General features: G+C 39.2%; 1 protein-coding gene across 12 annotated transcripts in view; it reads right to left on the reverse strand.

Annotated features, from left to right (window-relative positions):
* Positions 1-19396, reverse strand: part of LOC102301726 (protein tyrosine phosphatase receptor type M) — a 161003-nt gene that overhangs the window by 81325 nt on the left and 60282 nt on the right. For all 12 annotated transcript variants that reach the window (XM_014334334.2, XM_014334332.2, XM_014334333.2 and 9 more), the window contains exon 7: positions 13593-13886. In XM_014334334.2, coding sequence (XP_014189820.1) covers positions 13593-13886 — 294 coding nt within the window. The remainder of the gene's footprint in view (positions 1-13592; positions 13887-19396) is intronic.

Raw genomic sequence — 19396 nt, forward strand, 5'->3', positions numbered from 1 at the left:
CTGATTCCTTCGCGGAGCATGTCAACCGGAGCTTGTCACAAGAAAGTACAGCTGTTGGAGACCGTACCAAAACAACTTGATGACGGTAAGATTAAATCCCGTGTTCCGTTCTAGGCAGTCAGGCCTGGTATTGCCGTCACTTATCTCTCTCTATTTTGATTTGTTATTCTTTCTGTTGTGTTTGAGCTGGGTGGGCTGGGAAACAAGCACATTTGTTTGCCTCTTTCTATTACATCTCACTGATAGCACTATGACCATTGAGGTAATGACATGGGTTTTACACTTAGGAAATCATTTTCATATCCGACAGAAGCAAGCAGTAATGATAGCTTTTGATAACCGACAATCAAAGCTCCATCACCCTCCTAGAGTGCTTCTCTATGCAATCCTCTGGAGGAACAGAACGACTGTTTGACTCTGTGTGTGTATGTGCATGCGTGTGGGAAGAGATGGAGGGAGTCGGTGTGGGGGTAGATAGGTGGGTGAGGGGACTGGAGAAAGCAAGCTAAGACAGAGAAGGGGTGGAAATGTCAAGGTCTTTGTTGCCATCAAATGCAACAAGTAAAATTAGGCCTCAGAACTGACGTGTGTACACATATTATAACTGATGGCACTTTAAAAGGCACTGTACATGGACATCTTGTGATCCCATACAAGCATTAGTCAGAGACAAAATGCTTACATGCTCAGGACACACACACACACACACACACAGCTCAGACACCTTGGAGGCGTGGATAATCACAAGGATTTATTGAATGGTGGTGGTCGCTCCTCACTCTATCAAGTCCTTCTTTATAGGCCCAGTGATAAATGAGACTGCCATGATGGGCGAGTGTGAGGGGCGGAGGGGCCTACAGTGCTCTGGATCAAATTGAAACCACCGAATGAGCCCGGGCGCCGGACCAGGCCAGGCTGCCACCTTGTCTGATGAACCCCTTGAAGCTGTAGGGGTGGAGATGAATGGGCGAATGCTTTCCTTTTCACAGAACTAAAGAGAAGGGGACGGTGAAAGTAAGACATTCTCTACCAACACAGATGATGTACGACAAGATTCATGACTGTCAAGGCATATCTAGTCCTTTCCTGTTTTTGTAAACAACCACGCTACTGTATGCTGGCCTAAAAATGCCAATAAGCTCAACGGCTTGAAAAGAGAAAACTAAGAAATACGGATTTTGTGTGGAAATGTCAAACTAAATATTCAGTTTTTGGATTATGCTGACATGCTGAAGACATGTCGTCTGACACAATGGAAAGCTGTTTATTACTACACTTAATGGATACAATATTCTACACGACCTGACTGGAAGCCAGAGGGTGGGGATGAATATCATTTAATTGTTCCAGATATAAAAATCCTCTGAAGCCGCATTTAGGTTCATGCATTGATATACAAGTCTCAGTTCTGGTTTATATCAGGGGGGAAAAACAACATAGTACATTAAAAGCCAATGCAACTATTGTTAATGTAGTTTAATTCATAAACACTATTTTAATATAATACCAGTTCACACAATAGAATTATGTTTAAAACATAAGTATACCATACTTGCAAACCTTTAGCCAATAAGCAGTCAACGACTAAGTCTGTGAAAATGCTTTTATATAATAATAATAATAATAATAATAATCAAACAATGATAACAACAAAAAAGGCCAATTTTTATATACACAAATCAACAGACAAGAGAAATCTTATGCATGGAAGAAAAAAAAAGTGTATTTCCATGGAATCAATAAAGGTTGTTTACTATGTGTTGTAACATTTGGTCAGTGCAGTAGTTTAAAACCCCCCAAAAAGCTCAAATGAAGCCTGCAGTTATTATACATTGACTGTAAATTAAAAGAACAAACCTGGCAAGTGTGCGTCATGAGGTGAAATAAAGTGCAAGTCTACAAACCGGATGAAAACAAATGGGCAGCCAGTTGATGGAACGAGCAGAGGCAGCTGAGGAGGAACTGGTTAAATCAATCTTTCATTTTGTTTCCACCAATATGCTGTGCAGTGATTGGGGTCAGGGTGACAGGCAGAATGACCCCCTCTTCCCTCATCCGTCTTAACACATACATGCCCACACACCCATCTCTCCTGTCAGAGCAGACTTTGTCTTTTGTGTTCAGGTTCCTCGGAAAATGGCTGCGGATAGGGCTTACAAATGGGAAGAACACAAGCCCTCATTTACCAATGGGGACGCAATCTCTACAGGAGCAGTGGGAGGTTACCAAGGTGATTCTTCAACTTCAGTACTACCCAGATGGCCCTTGTGCCACTGTCATTTGTCGCTAAAAACCCACATGTGTCGTATTCAACTCAGGGTGTTACCCACAGTGTAAATCAAAGTGAAGCGCTTGACTTTGTGAAATGGTTGCTGTGTTTTCTGAGCCACCCACTTAGGAGATATGAGATCCAAGATCTAGCTATCTAGGTGGGGGAATAGAGGGAATAAATCGCAACCCTTCTGACATTCATGTCCTTTAGTTGAGGAGTAGACGCAGAAATGTTCTTCAGTTAGAGTTATACAACCAGACTGAGTGAGTGCTTGTTGGATGCCTAGGAAGGGGAATGGGACATCTATAATTCAGCAAAAGGATGGAGAAAATCTGTGACAAAAATTACAGCAGATAGATCATGAATAATTAATCAGGGAGAATAGAAACATTTAAAGACCTTGAGAAACATTTCAGTTCAAATTTAAAAACCGCAGAGAAAAAAAAAACAAAACGTAAAATCTTCCTGCCGAGCCTGACTAAACTACCGCTATTTATCATCCTCCTGAGGCTCAAGAGTAGAGGTTACTAACAACCTCGAAGATAATTGTTTACGAGGAGCTGAAGAAGCAGCTCTGGACTAGAAAGAGACCGGGTTTATGTGGATATCACCACAGTATCATTTATACACATCTGTTCTCAGGACTTTCAATTCTTCCCTGTCGAGAATAGATGGATGGAGTGATGAAGGTGAGGGAAATGGTAACAATAAGAATAATAATAATAATAATGGCTGGCTATAAATGCAAATCTTTCGCACACTCGTTCCTTTCCCACAGCAGTTGTTTGAAGATGTGTCCTTGAGAGGAACACAATTTACCTTTTGCAGCACCAATATCATAGAGCACAATTCACCATTCTACTTCCAACTGCCTGTGATAAAAAGACTTATTGTGGTCCTCCTATAACCTTCCTGCACACCCCAAACTCAATCTACCCTGTTTTCTCTGACTGACAAAAGGACACAAATTCAATGGGCCTCAAACTAAGGCTTTTCATTCGCCTTGCAATAGGCAATATATAAACCCTATAGGTCACATGACTGGCCGCTATTGTGGGTGACAAACTGGACCAGTGTTATCTGAGATAGTAAGGTGAAGTGACTTTCTATTCATGGCTCAAGGCAACAATAGTGTTAATTAGACACACGCCTGGCAAACAATTCCTTTCCTTTCGGGCAGCGAGAGACAAATCTGCTTAATCTCAACCTTAGCTAAAAAGCAACCATCATGAAGGGATAAATCTCACCGAGGAAAATTGCCCTGTAGACATGCACAAAGCTTCTGACGGGAAAAATAGCAGTTACATCTGACAGATCATCACTCTCCCTTTGTTGACAAAATGTTTGGTTAGACAAGAATTGGCGAGGCAGAATATAGTATACCGATTCAGTTAAGTGTGACTGCAAATGACAAAAAACGATGAAGTCAACATGCTTAGCTCTACAGCAATAATATCCTCTAATTTGCTGCTGCCTATCTTGGCCAGGTCTCCCTTGAAAAAGAGGTTTTTAATCTCAATGGGTTCTTCCTGGTTAAATAAAGGTTAATAAAAATAATAAAATAATAATAATTTGGAAAACTACAAACATTTTTCTGAGAAGGGTTTGTTCATTCAGTTGAATTTATATTAACCTTTATCTTAACGTAAGGCGTTTAAATAGATGGTGCTGTGAAAAAAAAAAAATCCTGATTTCTTAGTTTTCTGTATATTTATCAAAATTCTATGTTATTCAGAGATAACCTTTGTCAATACAAAATGCAGTTTTTCAATGATGATTTTATTTATTTTATTTCCAAACCATCTTGGACCTGTGTGAAAGGCTAATTGCCCCCCATGGTAAATCATAGATAAGTGTGATTAATCACAGTTTTGGAAAGCTGAATTTCATTAGCCACACCGAGGCCTGGTTATGGCCAGATCTGTTGAATCAATGGTTAAATAGAACCTGAGTGACAAAGTCAAGTAGACTAAAATCTCAAAAAGCAACAGATCATGTCACGATCTAAAGAAACTCAAGAACAGAAGAGAAATGAATCTATCGGTCTGGACTAACTATCTATCATTAACTATGAGTCTGGAAAGAGTTACACAGCCATTACAAAGGCCCTGGGACTCCAGTGAACCACAGTGAGAGCTATTATCTAGGAAAAGAAAAAGAATAAAAAAGAAAATCAAGAAAACTTGGAACTGTGGTGAACCTTCCCAGTGAGTGGTCGGCCTACCAAAATTATTTGAAGAGTAATCAACAATCCATCCACAAGGTCACAAAAGAAGCCCCAAAAAACATCGAAAGAACTGCCGGCCTCACTTGTATTAGTTAAGGTCAGTGTTCACAATTCAACAATAAAAAGCCTTAACAAAAACAGAGGGGTCCTGGGGGAAATCACTGCTGACCAAAAGAAACACAAAGGGTCGCCCCACATTTGTAAAAAACAAAAAAACAAAAAAAACAAACAAACAATAAAAAAAATGTCTTGATGATCATGAAGACTTTTGAGAAAATATTCTGTAGACTAACGAGACAAGCTGAACTTTTGGAGGGTTTGCATCGCATTACACCTGGCATGAAACCAACATGGCACTTCATAAAAGAACATATCAACACTCGAAGATGGTGGTGGTAGAGTGATGGTCTGGGGTTGGTTTGCTGCTTCGGGACCTGGACGACCTGCCGTTAATTTATGGAACCATGAATTCGACTCCTTACAAGAAGATCCTGAAAGACTAATTTAGGCAATTTTCTAAAGTTCAAGCACACTTGGGTTACACAGCGGCAATGAATGGCTCAAAATGTTGGTACATCACAATGAATAAAATGCTTGCACCGAATCCAGTGTGTCCTGTTTTCATAGCTTGAATAAATAAATACGTTACTGTAAAACATTAAATGAACAGTGGGCGGGTTGAGGAGGCAGCATTTGAGTAGTTAAGGGGGCAATTGTTTTTTAAAAACAATGAATTTTATAGTTACTGGGGTTAATAAGTTTGATTATCTGAGATATTTAAATGTGACAAATATGCAAAAAAAAGTAGAAGAAGAAAGTAGAAGAAATTAGGGATTGGGAAAATACTTTTTCACGGCAGAGAGAGAGAAACCAAGTCATGTCACCTATTCTGTGTGTCCTTAAGCTTTTATAAAAGCTATTCAGAAGCCTTTCTGCTCTGACTCTTATTTTTTGAATATGCAGTTTAAGTGAAGATCCAAGGCTGTAACACTTCTTTAAGCTAAGGTCAACAGTAAATTGTCACAATTTATATAAATCTTCAATGTGCCCATAGAGAAATGCACTGTTTTTCCCCCACACACATTCCTTCACATACCTACTCACATACATACCTAAGACTAATGTCATGAACGCTGCCACAAAAGGTCCTTCAGTTTGTTCAGTGTCTACCCTTTGGCACATGGAAGGGATGGGTATTAAGCTACCAACCCTACATTTAGTGGACCACTTATTGCCACCAAAGCTTTGACCACCCAGTGCTTCACATTGGAATATTAGTGAATCTTATTTTGTAGCACTGCTGAATTTAACCTCAGAATTTCTTAGAGCCAGACAGATTTCTACAAAACCAATACATCTTCTAAGAAGAAGTAAATGCTTGCAATTACTTTATATAACTGGTACTGAGCCCAACTATCCCCAGGTCAGGTCATCAAATCTTCTTGTCTATCAAAATAAATGGTTTCTTGACATATTAAGTATACATTGGAGAAAAAAAAGGGGCCGTTTTATACAGTGTAGATTGCACTTTTCAAAGCCTTTTTTTTGACAGTTGAACAATGGTAGAAAAGGGAATAACATTAACCTAAATCAGTCATACCATTATTCATTACTTTGTAAGGTTTTAAAGGGATGACGGTGACAGGAAAGTTGTACTTTTTTGTGAGCAGAACCTACAGAAACCAACTGCGTAACATCTATTTATTTTTCAGAGTTTGTGTGATTCAGAGACTTACTACTGCTACAATATAGCAGTAGTATTCTTCAAAAAGGATCAAAAAGTTCTTTCATTATTTAAGTCATCCTATTTGGAATAATTTGTTCACTGTACATTGCCCTAACACTGTCTTTTTATTAGCAGAATACAAATTCAGCCATAATGAACTTTTATGTGTGACACCAAGAGCTTATACCTGAAGCCCCACAGTGTGTAAGCACTAGATCTCTTCTTTTTTCTTTCCCATTTACATGCTTTCAATCCAGCACCTGCTCTTGTTCTGATGTGGATTTGCATGCATCCCATCGTACCATTGTCTTTGTCACAACAGTTCTCTTAACATCTATGGTCCAAAAGTGTGCCTCAAGTATGTTAATCCATTACTGGGTAAGAAACCATATTTAGTGAGACATCCTAACTGGCCCCCCTCCCCTCTCCATGAGGTTGGAGAATCGGCGAAGGTTGCAACACAAAAAGTGACATGGCATCTAACTTTATGGTAACATATATGGTAACTTCAACGACCCTGATTTGTAACAAAAATGAAAAACTTAAAAGTCCCAAATTTCTTTTAATACCCTCCAATGACGCTTTAGCTCTAAATAAGTGTTGTGGTGAGTCCCCTATAAAGACTTAAACCAGCTTTGTCAATGCATGTACTGTAATCAGCGGTGCTGCAGTATATGAAGAACACAGCCTCCTCTGCTGCTGTCTGTAGTTTTTAAACAGAACCCAGTTGTTGTTTTAAAACGTGATACGAGTTGTGACCAAATGGGAGGTAGCAAGTAAGCAAAGACTTTGCAGAGGGTTTGGTGAATCTTCAGCAGCTAGTAATGCAGTATGTAGAGAAAGTGCTGAAAGATCATTGCTTGAATACTTCGTATAGATTCTAATGCTCATGTTTGCAGGTTGGCTTCAAACTTACTGAGTACTGATGTACAAATTTAGAAGACCTCTGGTGGATGTCTTACACATCAGATGCTTTAAATATTTGGAATTTATTTAACTGTTTTGCTGGCACAGCGATCCCATTCTTCTTTTTGTCCTCATGTTTAAAACACCTCTTTGTCCAACTGTGTGACACTATTAAACTGATGTTGTATTGTGGGTGTTATAGTTTATTGTCTATATATATTCTGTTTACTTGTATTTATATTTCCAAAAAACAAATACTTATATCATTGTGTTCAAAACACACAACCCGATAAAATAAAGTTTTGTTAAAATAAATATGGTAAAAATGGTATTAATCAAGGAATTGGGAACATAATTTGAATCCACATAGATTCCTGTACCAGTATCACATCACTGAGATAAATTACTACACTTGAAAAAAATAAAGTGATTATACTGTTTCCAGACTGCCATCATTCTTATTAGCGTCAAAACAGATCTGGTCTTTTACAAATTAACCACGAGGCAAAATGCAAATAACCAACCTCGGCGAGGGTGAACATAATTGCGCAGCTCCTCCCTGCTCTCCACTATTATAAATGAGTGTTTAAGCGAAGGATGATCCCTGATTAACGCAGATTCCCTTGTGTTTAATAGCACTCGGTGCAACAGAATGGCAAAGTAAAAACAAACAGATGAGACTACTCCCACGTGGCATCAGAGCGCAGATGGAGACAACTTATAGATAGAGATGTGGAGTTGGCAGAAGCCGGAGTCTGAGCAGGTGTTTGGACCCAGCATGGACATCATGTACTGCCATTTTTAAAGCGCCCGTGAGCCAGCGGGACAGCGGAGGGCATAGGGTGGAGATGATACACATAGGACAGATCGCTTTTCTACCATGGCAACTAGTATGAAATTATCTCCACTGCATAATAAGTACTTAGTGGAAAGAACATGCCACATGCAGGCCTTACACTGGCTCAATCAGCTTCAAGTGGCTGTAAAACAATTACTTGACTAATAAACTTAATTTATAGAGCACTTTTCTAACAAAGCTGCAAAGTGCTTCAACGAAAGAAAAAAAATATATATATATATATACAGTACTGTGCAAAAGTCCTGACCCACGTGCAATTTCTTTGTCGTTCTTTCCAATGATCCACACCTTCTTGTATATTGGGGCTCTTGTTTTATAGACTTTCCCCCCCACTCTTTTACAGTCCAGTCCAGTGGCTTAACAATCAGTCCAGTACCACAGGACTGATTGTTAAGCCACTTAACACTGGCCTATGAATGATTAAAGCATATAAAATAGACCTAGTTCAATGGATGAACTGCTGTTGTGTCTACACATAACAGACAACAACCCAATTTAAAATTTTATCTTTTGGCACTTTGTTACTACCAGCCTGCCAAAAGCTTTCATTTTACATAATTTCTTTAGTTAATTCTATGAAAAATGACAACGATAACAGAGTTTGGAAGGCATAAAATAGCAGTTTGCCACAAACAAGGCGATTCCCAAAGGACTATTAGCTGAAGGCATATCTTGGCATGATGTACAGTGTGTCCTTAAACAATTTGACAAAAGCAGAAGTATCTAAAGTAGATGAACAATATCAGAAAGTTAGGTCCCTAAAGAAACTGGGGAAAATCATTTCAGTGAAATCCTGACACAGGACCTTTCGCTTAATCTGATGTTCACCAAGGGCTGAGATATGCCACATCACATAAGGACTTGACTGCGAATTGGTGGCTACAGATCCTATGGCGTGATAAAAATATTGGTTCAAATCGTCATGAATATGTATGGAGAAACTCAGGACAGAGATACAGCAGTGAGTGTATACATTGTAAAACACGGTAGACACTCTGGCACGGTTTGGGGACTGCATTACAGCCAATAAAAATGGAAATTAAAATGAATGGAAGATTACTAATGGAGAAAAGTACCATCAGATTTAGATCCACCATACTTACAAAGCATTAAATTAACAGTGGCTTCATTTTCAGCATGACAATGAATCAAAATACACTGCCAATGCAGTAAAAGCACAAAAGCACACCTGCATAGAAAAGCACTGGGGATGTGAGTGACTAGTACATTAGCAGACTAATCGTCACTGTTGTCACTAGTCAGTAACAGACTTACTAGTTGGTTAATCTAGTTTACATTTTAATTGATGCCCAATGCCGGTAAATTATTGTGTTCTAAACATTATGCAGCCATCTGCCTGTTGTAGAGAAACATAACTCTGCTCATCTAGGCCTCATCTTTTTGATAACACTGTTAGAATGAGATTTTTCATGTTCTTCATCTTCATTGCTTGGAGTAAAACGTGTTCATAATGCACGGTGTTGATTTAAGCAGCATGATTCATTTATGATGCTTTTGTCACTAGTTTTTGACATTTTCCATTAAATGGTCCTCAAATTTTACTTACTGAGTGTTTTTAGTTTAAGACTAGTGGATTAGTCTAATTTTTTTTCCTCAATTAGTCATCTCAGAACGTAGTCACCGAGAGTTTCCCTAAAAAGCACACACTGAAACAGAATCCAGACCTCAACATTATAGTAGCATTTATTTGTGGGGTCATCTTGAGACATATTTGCCATTTCAGTAAGTCATAGCACTTATCTCTCCTTTTCCTAGTAAAACACAAAGAAATAAGAATTTTGCACAATTCTGTATTAAAAAAATACATTAAAAAATGACTAAAATATCTGAAAATTTTAAAAAAGCACACATTTAAAAAATTAAGAATTTGCCAAGAAGTCGGCCTAATCAAAAAGAGCACGAGCCTTATTCAGCAATTTAAGCAAACTGATTAGTAGAGTACATTTGTTAGTTTAGGATAACACATGTAGAAATAGTTTCAAATGTGTAGTGTTGCTGGAACTTGACCTGATTCAATACAAGTCTGTGAATACCTCAACACAAAACAAACAAATATGGGGAAAATAAATTTCCACCAAGACCTCAAATACCGCTCAGACTGCAGATGAGTAGTTGTTTAAGGTTTGCTTATCTGCCTTCCTAGTGTGGGCTGGAAATGGTCTCTCTGTGTGAGATGGTCTCTCAATAATGTTGCCAAAATGCAGGGCAACATGCTGTGATCCTAGGGCACCACCTGATAATACATTGCTTTCCTTCAAGTAGCACTTACAGAGTGTGGAGGACTCTCAAGTGGTAAACAACTTCACAAATTTCACATGGAAGGGCAGCATGGTTACCAAATGCTTTTCACTTTCAGCTCAGAAATGTTTGCCAGAAGGAAAAGGAGCAAATGACAAATGTTAACTTGTGAATTTCAGCGTCAACAGTCCATAGACACGAGGATATGCAAAAGCAAAATGCAGTTTGAATCACTCTGCAAACACTTGAAACCAACAAATAACCTCCCTAAAGCAATCAGAGCCTTGGATGAGACGCTCTTTTGTTGTTCACCAGGAAAGTAATGAAGGTTCTTCATGGGAAAGAAAACCTTTCAAGGCTACCCCTTTCTTCCTCCTGCCTCTGAATTGAATTGGTGGCGTCCTTGCATTATACATTCTCCGTTTTACAGAAGATTGAATTACAGCATCCTTTGTCATCAGAAACATTGCTCATTTTGCGAAGTGACCAAAGCATGGCTATGAATAATGATGTGAGTGGCAGTACTCTAAAGTGGCCACAGATTTTCATTAGCGCCCCCAGACAGCAGTACAGGGAGAAGGGGAGCGAGTCTCTGGGCCTGTCTGTATCAACATTGATGTATCACATGGCCCAGTGAGTCTTAACCGTTCAATTAGGAGCACTGCTGAGGCCCAGCCTGTCAGTGGGACAGACCAGCAGAGAGCTGGGCAAGATCAAGAGCTGCTTCCTCAAACACACTTCAGGAGCCACAGCCATCAATCTCGCAACAGTGACGGCAGGTGGCCAAAGGAGCAGGACCCCTGCAGAATCTGGACCTAACTCAGGTAGGCTCATTCATCCCTATCAACCAGACTAAAAATGAACAAGCTCGTGACCTTCACAGTAGGGAGACAGGGGGTTACACCCTGGGCAGAAAGGGGAGAAGAATTTAATTTTCATCAGCATTTTTCCGGACACCAAACGGCATTAGCCGAGGAAACTGCTGAGGCTCGGTTTGTTTTGTTCCTCATGTTGGCATCCTAGCACACCGAGGGAATTTAGCTAGTTAATGTTGTGAGAAGGGCAATTTGTACAATAACATCAAAGTGTTTATCTAAATGTTTGAGTTTAAATTCCCACAGTACAGCAGCGATGTAATAATCCAAATTTAAGGAGCCACTGTGCTTCAAAAGTATTATCAATCTGTGTTGGTGAATTAAAAAGCTTTAAGTCTGTTTGGAATGAGAATTAAGCAGAATAAACAAGTAGTTATGAAGTTAATCATGTGGTAGGCCTGTCCTCCGCTTTATATATCTGAGGGCCACCATAAATAATCACTTATGTCATGGTTATTGTTCCGCTGAGACACAGGCGTTCAGTCTTTCTTTTCCATGAAAAACTTAAGATTGCGCCATTGTTCCAGGTGCAAATGCAAAAGAAAAGAAAAAAACCTTTCCAAAAATCTATGGCTGGGAACAATGACAACACACAGGGGCTTCCTCTAAACAGAAAAATAATTACCAAGTAAAGCAGCAATGATATATGTCGAGCAATTACCAGATTCAGTTATTTACTTCAAATGCAATGAGGCTTTAGAGAAAACACAATGCAGCTTCGCAAACAATGGAACCCTGATGGCTATTTGTTGTATGCAGGGGATGATTCGTTAAACGGGGGGGGCTCTTTTGAACGGTTTGTTCAGGACTGTGCAAACACAACAAAGTTGAGGCAGTAACTGAAGGAACTGCTTGATCTGCTTTGACCACCGACCTTCCACTATGTTGATCCATATAATTCAACAGAGAATAAAAACTTAATAAAGCCCATTGGGTTGGAATGTTGCAATGCTCTTCCAACGAAAGTGAAAGTTTAAATTCAAACTGTTAGTGGGTGTTGTCTGACATCTTACAATGTGGACAGTCTTAAAGGAAGAGAACAGATTGTGATATCAAATGATAACGGCGCCGCCTGAATACACAATTAGATGCATAGAAAAACAAGATGCGTAACAAAATACATCTTGGGTCGTCTAGCTTATTTTGTAAACAGAAGCAGAACAGCATGGTGGTATAGCGGATCAACATCCTGGATAAAATGTATCATCATTGGTATTTGACAAGGTAGTCCACCCTTAGTTTTCAGCAATCTGAGCTGCCACAGATGTTACCATTATTTTTGGATCCATAACAATTATTAGCAAAGGGTTGTAGCTTATTCACAAACTGAAAAATTAACAGGCTGTCGAGTCCCCACAAAGAAAATTCACCTTAATATGATTATCTATGTGACAGTCTGTCATTAGAACTAGCTAGAGATGGGTGTTTATATTTAAACCTCTGACATTTAGACTCTGGTGTTCTCTTTGCTGCTTCTTTCCAAGATGCAGAAAAAAAAAAAAAGGCAAATGTTCAACATCTGGCAAAAAAATTAAAAACAAAGTAATTTTTTTAAGTAATTTATTTACTTGGGAGGAAAATCATCTAACCGCTTCCATTTGTTGAGGGCGGAACAATTTAAGATGAGAGAAATTGCTCCTGAGCCAGAATTGCAGTGTTTACACTAACAATCTGAACAACAGCCAGTGCTCATACTGCGTTCGGGTTTTTGTTTTGTTTTAGCTCTGTCGTCTTTCGTGCAACAAAAATAGTCGAAATATAAATGACAGATTAAAACATATGAAATCAGTCTATATCATGTAAATGAGAACTGACTCAACAAGAGAAACATTGGCAGGTAAATGTGACCTTACTTGTTGCTTTATCTTATTTTCCAACAATATTGGCTTTTACCAATGTTTGACCATTAAATCAGTACATCACTAGTGTGATGGATAAAGTGACCAAGGATTTACAAGAGTTCCTGGAATGGAAATATAGTGCATGCAACTACAATTAGACAGATACTGATATGCATAGGAAGAAGTCTTTGGTATCCAAATACTGGAGCAAATTTACAGTTACCCCATGAACACAAAGAAAAAGACTGGGTATATGAATTTAGTGCTTACTTGCTCAGTCACACTAGAGTAAAATTAGAAGGACAATTAGGAAAAATAGGACATTGACTAGGAAAATAATTGGTCAAACTGTAATTTAGTGACTGGCTGAAAGAAGTTGTGGCAACCTTATGCAAAGACTGAGCATTCAACAACCTCGGGCGAGCAACTTTGATCACAAGGTAATGGTACATGTCGCCTGGAGGCAAACTGCATCCAAACAATAGTGGTCAGCATTTATTCAACTATGTATTTTTATTACTCAAGACATGAGCCTATTCATTTGACGCAGCAAAACAACATGCAAGTTTAAAAAAAAAAAAAAAATTCTAGTGGTGTTGTGCAAGTAATTAAAATTTTTGGCCTTACCAGCACATTTGGTCCTGGCCTTAAGAGGGGGCCCAGGAGCTCCAGTGCCTCCCTCCAGAGGTCTGGTCAGCAAAACACTGATCTCATACTCTGTGTCTGGATCCAGGTGGCCAATCTTGTGTGTGGTCTTGTCTACAGGCTGCAGGTCATACATGGTCCCAGACACAGTGCGGTATTCCACCTCCCTGTCAATTATTGGACCGTCCCCGTTGATGGAATTGGCGTTGAGCTGGATCCAAAGATAGGTGGCACCAACAGCAGTCAGCTGGGGTGGTGCAATAGGCACTGGGGGCTCTAGGAAAACAAAAAGTTGTTTTGTCTTTGTTTTTTTGTGACGATAAGTAATCAAACTGTAATTGTGGAAAGTTTTCACATTAAAAAAAAAAAAAAGCAATTATGTACTTTTGGTTTGTGTAAAAAAAGCACAAGAAAAAAAAAAGTCTGCAGATGAACACTTGCAAGTGAACAAGAGGCCCAAAATCAATACCTTCTGTTAAACCAAATCAACCACATCAAAATTCTCTAGAAGCACATGAAGAATATCTTCATGTTTTCAAATAATCAACGTACTCAACAAGAGCCCTGTAACAATCAATAGTTCCAGCTTGATGAATAGAATCTCTCATCAGTAGTACACTGTGCCATGTAATCACATACATTTTAAAAGTGACAGCAGCCCCTCACAGAGGAGTAAATAAAGTTACCCAGACCTTGGTAAATGGTGCTCCCATTAAATAATGTATTGATTTCAATCAGAAGACTTCTATGGAAAAGCCTTTGGTTATGACAGCTATGGTAGGCGATTCTGGGAGCGTTTTGTTAAAGACTGCTGTAGGATTTTTACAATTTATTTAAAGGTAAAGCGTTGACTGTTAGGCCTAAAAAAAACAAACACGCTCAGTATTAACCGTGTAATCTATTCATACTTTAATATAATAAGCTACTATGACAAATTAATTGATAACGCCAAGTATTTCTAGATCATTCAGAATAACCACATACACTATATAGACAGAAGCAATGAGTCACCAGCACAAGCTGCTTGCTTTCCATAAACCAATACCATTAAGATCCTGGTGCACAATTTCTTTTGCTGGAATTAATTTTTGCTGAGAAACATCTCAAACTCTGTTATTGAGACAGCAGTGTGTTTGTGACTTTTATGCACTATGTGACCCTGTTTTGCAACTTTATGCAGTCTGACACTTCATTGCTGAGTTGTTGTGGTTCTTAAACACTTTGCAATAATACCACTTACATTTTATCATGTAAAATGTAGGAGTGAAGAATGTTTTTACAAACTACTTGTTTCCTATTGTCGCTTCCTATTACAGTGCCACGGTCGAACATGAATAAATGCAGCCAAGCACATAAACCAGAGTTACAGTACAGGTGTTTTAGATAAACACTGTGAGGTTAACCTAAAACAATGCATTAATTCATTACCACCACAAAAACAGCTTATAAGTAATGGTAGCTGTCATTATATAAGTAAACTAAAATGTAAAATCAGATATTGGTGTAATGTTGTATTAAGTGGAAAGATATTTGCACAAGTCCACCCATCCCCTCCCCTGCAAAAGAAAAAAAACAACAAAATAATGAGAAATTGAAGGGAAGGAGAAGAAGCACTTTAACCTTCAATGTTTGAATTGACAGGAAAAAAATAATATTAAAAATAAAGTTTCTCTTTCAGACAAATGTAGCGTTCAATGACAACCTTGAAGACGACCTTTTCTTTGTTATGTCATCTGTATTTTCCTAATCCAACTTAAACCTCGTGCCATTTCTTGTTTAATGGTGCTTCTCGAAATGTCAGGTTTTTTCCGACAGCGGGTATTTTCAGGACTGCTTCATCATATAACCAGGTAAGGAGTTGCTGCACTAACATTTGAGCGGTTGCCAATGGAAACTTCTGAAGTAGTTTTATACTTCTGTGTTTACACCTTTAAGCCAGTTTTTGACCAAAAATAAATAAATAAATAAATCTCATTTAAAAAGGTCACAGTGATTTACAGAGGCTGCAAAAATTTCCATTTCAATAAAATGCATATTGGATTCGTTCCTTTTATTGAATTAATGTAAAATTTTGTTCAAATTACCATTTGAAGATTCAAACAGCAATACACAGACAACACCCTGAGAAAAAGGTCTCTGGGTACAACCAAAAATCTAAAACTGTCAAAGAAGAGCCATGACCAGCGGCTGCGGAATTGCTCAGGAATCTACCCTGTCACATACTACAATAGTTGCATGTCCTAGCGACCCCAGTGAGCAGCTCTAATGAGGGTACACGTAACAGAATAATACCATTAGTCACCCGGCTGCTTCTCATGGAGTTGTCATGGAGAGGCACAAGTCCACAGGCAAATGAGGAGCCGGCTGAGGTGTCCAACAGAAAACTGGAGGCTGTTCCTCAGCAGATGGTTACCCCACAGTGACCTCAGCTGCAGGTCCCACTAAACTCCCACTAATCCAAGCTTCTAGTGTTGCTGTCAAACATCACCTAAAGCGAACCAGATAATCCACCAGGTCTTCTTCAACACTTACACATTGTGCAACAGTCGGCATGTTGGAGCCAGACAGGGAAATAAGGTGACCCAAAATCTGAGTTAAACCATTGGCTTGTTTTGATGGTCTTTTATGGTCTGTTGTTTTGCCCTTAAAAGGGATTTAACTGAGTTAAGTGGCAATATGTTCAGATTAATTTAAGCAACAGAAAACAGCACATGCTCATTCTGTACTATCAGTATGATGAAATGGAGAAAAATATGGTTTTTTTATATATTTGAAAAGATCAAATGTGACATTATTGGTTTCAGAGAACAGCACTTTTTGATAAAACAACAAATTTAAAAGAAATTTCCCGAAATCACAACTTAGAAACTTAATACTATACCCTGCATCCACAAAAGCACATCATGTAACCATTATCAGATTTTGACATATTTATCAACACACTCATTCTTCAATAACGCCTTAATAAGGGCCACAAAATATGGCAAACTTCCTAGCTGCTGACCTAGTCATGATGATTCACAGAAGCCACACAGCACAAAATGTAACCAATTGGTTAATAAAAATGACTTAAGCTCTGTTACTCCATCCAGCAAGACCTATTTAGTCATCCAAGCAATTTTTTGTTCTTTGCAGAGAGCATATGCACTGCATGGTTCAGTTCTATTGTTGCAGATGTCACTTGAGACCATTTCTGCAAAAGACTAAACAGCATGATGTATTACAGCAATAAGCATTTCATTTAAGTTTGAAAAGTTACTGCTTCACAAAGACAACAGCAGCTTATGGTGATGAAATAATTCCTGTAGGTGCAGTAATCCCCTGTTCAACAGACATAGCAGATGCACTGAAAATAACAGATTACTGGTGTGAAATGCACTCAAGTGCTGGAACACTTCAGGATATTAACAACTCATTTCCCAATGTTTAAGCCTTAGCAGGGCAGCTTTGAAGCAGCGGGGCCCTGGAAAGGTCTTCGAGCTGAGCCCGGTGCTAGCTGGAAATGTGTGACAGTCCACAGATGACAGTGGCGACCATACGCGGGGTCAGCGAGCAGCTGTTGTCGCGATGTTGACCAGACAGGCAAACGGCCTGGCAACAGCTGCGCCCTCTTCTACCACAGCACCTGCCTGCCTTCCTGCCAGAACACAATCACACAACTGCACATTATGCAGCAAAAAAAAAAAAAAACACACCAAAAGGAACCACTATACAAAGACTTGAAACTGTTGAAAGTGTCAATTATATTCCAATTTTTATTCAGTGATTAATCTTCATTTGTAAAGTTTCAATGACAAATGTTTGTTTGGTAAAACTAAAAGCAGAACAGCAGCACTTTAAACCCATCCTCCAATAGGGGTGACGACCGTGGTCGTATAGAAGTCTATAGGCAAACAGCCCTTTGGCTCACTCATCCGTTACCTCAGTAAACCCTTTTCTCATGAGTTCATAGCCTCAGCTGCTAGATTTGAGTCTTATTCAATGCAACATGATGTTTATGTTGTAAAGATGATCCTCATTAGACTAGAAAAAGGATGCTAAAGCAGGACATGCTAACCAGTGAGAGATTCACAGTACCAACATCCGTTTTTGTTTTTTTATGCAATGTATGTATTTGACAAAGCAATCTTTTTCATTTTTAACTTACATCACTCGACTTTTCAAAAGGTTTTTTTTTTTTTACATGTTATTTCTAATAATTCACAGCATACACACCAACTAAAGACATGCACACACTCACCTTCCTACCCATTTGCCATCCACCACACAGAGCACGATAATAAGGGCTGCCACTCTTCTCTGTTCTTAGGTTAGACCTCATCGTTTATAAATCCTTCTTTCAGTTGTCTGTTACATCCCCTGATCCTCTCTTGTTAAGATGCAAGAGGTCCTCATTATGATGTGCGCTTTCCTAAGTGGGCTGCTGTGAGTAAAGAATTGATCTGCTCCTAATATGAGAAGAGGTGGCCAGAGGAAAATGAGGAGCTTGACTGGCTGGCCTTCGATTTTCGGTGGCTATTCTCATTAGTGCCGACACAGTTGCACCTCCGCATTGTTCAGTTAGTAACATTGCCAAGTATACTGTGTTAGAGCTCAGCAAATGCTTTGCAGGCTCCAGGTGATTCTAACCAGGGCAAGAAAAGAGCCAGCACTTGGACAAGAAGTAATTATCCTTCTTTCAAAACCACCGGCTGCACTACAGGAGAGCTCATCACAAGGGGGGACACCGGAAGGGTGCAGCTCTGGGCCAATCCGCAAATACATGCAGTGCACTTCCACATAGGCACATAAATCTGATGGAACACTGGCACGAAAGGCAGAAGTGATTATCAGGGATAATCAAGCATTCACTCTCCTCATGTTGAAGGAAAAGGCAGTGTATGGTAATGAGGGGTGGGGGGGGGAGAGCCGGTGTGCGACTGTACCAGGCTCATAATCCACAGAATCGCTCCATGGTCACTCCTCCAAAAACGAGTCACGGGCGCGGTGAATACACATTTAAAGAGGATTTACAACTCAGACTCATTGCTAGGAGGGTTAAGCACTTGTTTTATGACTGGTACGATAAGGCGAGATATCAGCATTTTATGTGGGACACTCATAAGTGTGAAAACGCCTCTTTTCCTCTTTTAATGAGCTGGCTTATGCTAAAGTCACTGAAGTGTGACATCTCTGTTGAATTTAAAGTGGAATGACTTACAAGACTTGATTCACCCCTAAATATAGAAAATTACGATATTTTAAATATTTATGATGAAAGCACTTTAAATTTAAGAGGTTTGTCTTGAGTAAGAAGAAAATATCTACACGGTAACATACTGGAAGCAGTTATTAGCAAAAATATTGCTCTCGTGTAGGTTTGTGCAAGCGTGAGGATGTGCAAGTGATTGTGTTGCTGAATTTATGCACAAGTGTGGTTTTGAGTGCCTCCAATGTGTCAGTAAATTTTCTTTGAGTACACCACTGAAACCCACTGATACACTCAGGCAGAGAGACTTTATCTCCCTCTACGCTCTGCTGTGTCTGGGCCCAGCCATTCTCGCATGATTGACAGACCTCGATCTGGACAGCCAGGATTAAACCTATCAATCACATAAAGCTTGAAGACAAAAAAAAAAAAAAGAAAAAAAAAAGAAAAGGGGAAGGAGAAAAAAATCAGGACCATAAATTCAATTGAGAGCACAGCGAGAAAATTGAGGTGAAGAAATATAGAAGGCCATTACTGGGCTATAGGGCTGTAGGAAAGGGAGGCCTTGCTGGATTTAGTTTCGGACGACTCCATAAAT

This window comes from Haplochromis burtoni, unplaced genomic scaffold (genome assembly GCF_018398535.1).
Source record: "Haplochromis burtoni strain Fernald_Lab_line unplaced genomic scaffold, NCSU_Asbu1 Contig_78, whole genome shotgun sequence".
NCBI classification, from domain to species: Eukaryota; Metazoa; Chordata; class Actinopteri; order Cichliformes; family Cichlidae; genus Haplochromis; species Haplochromis burtoni.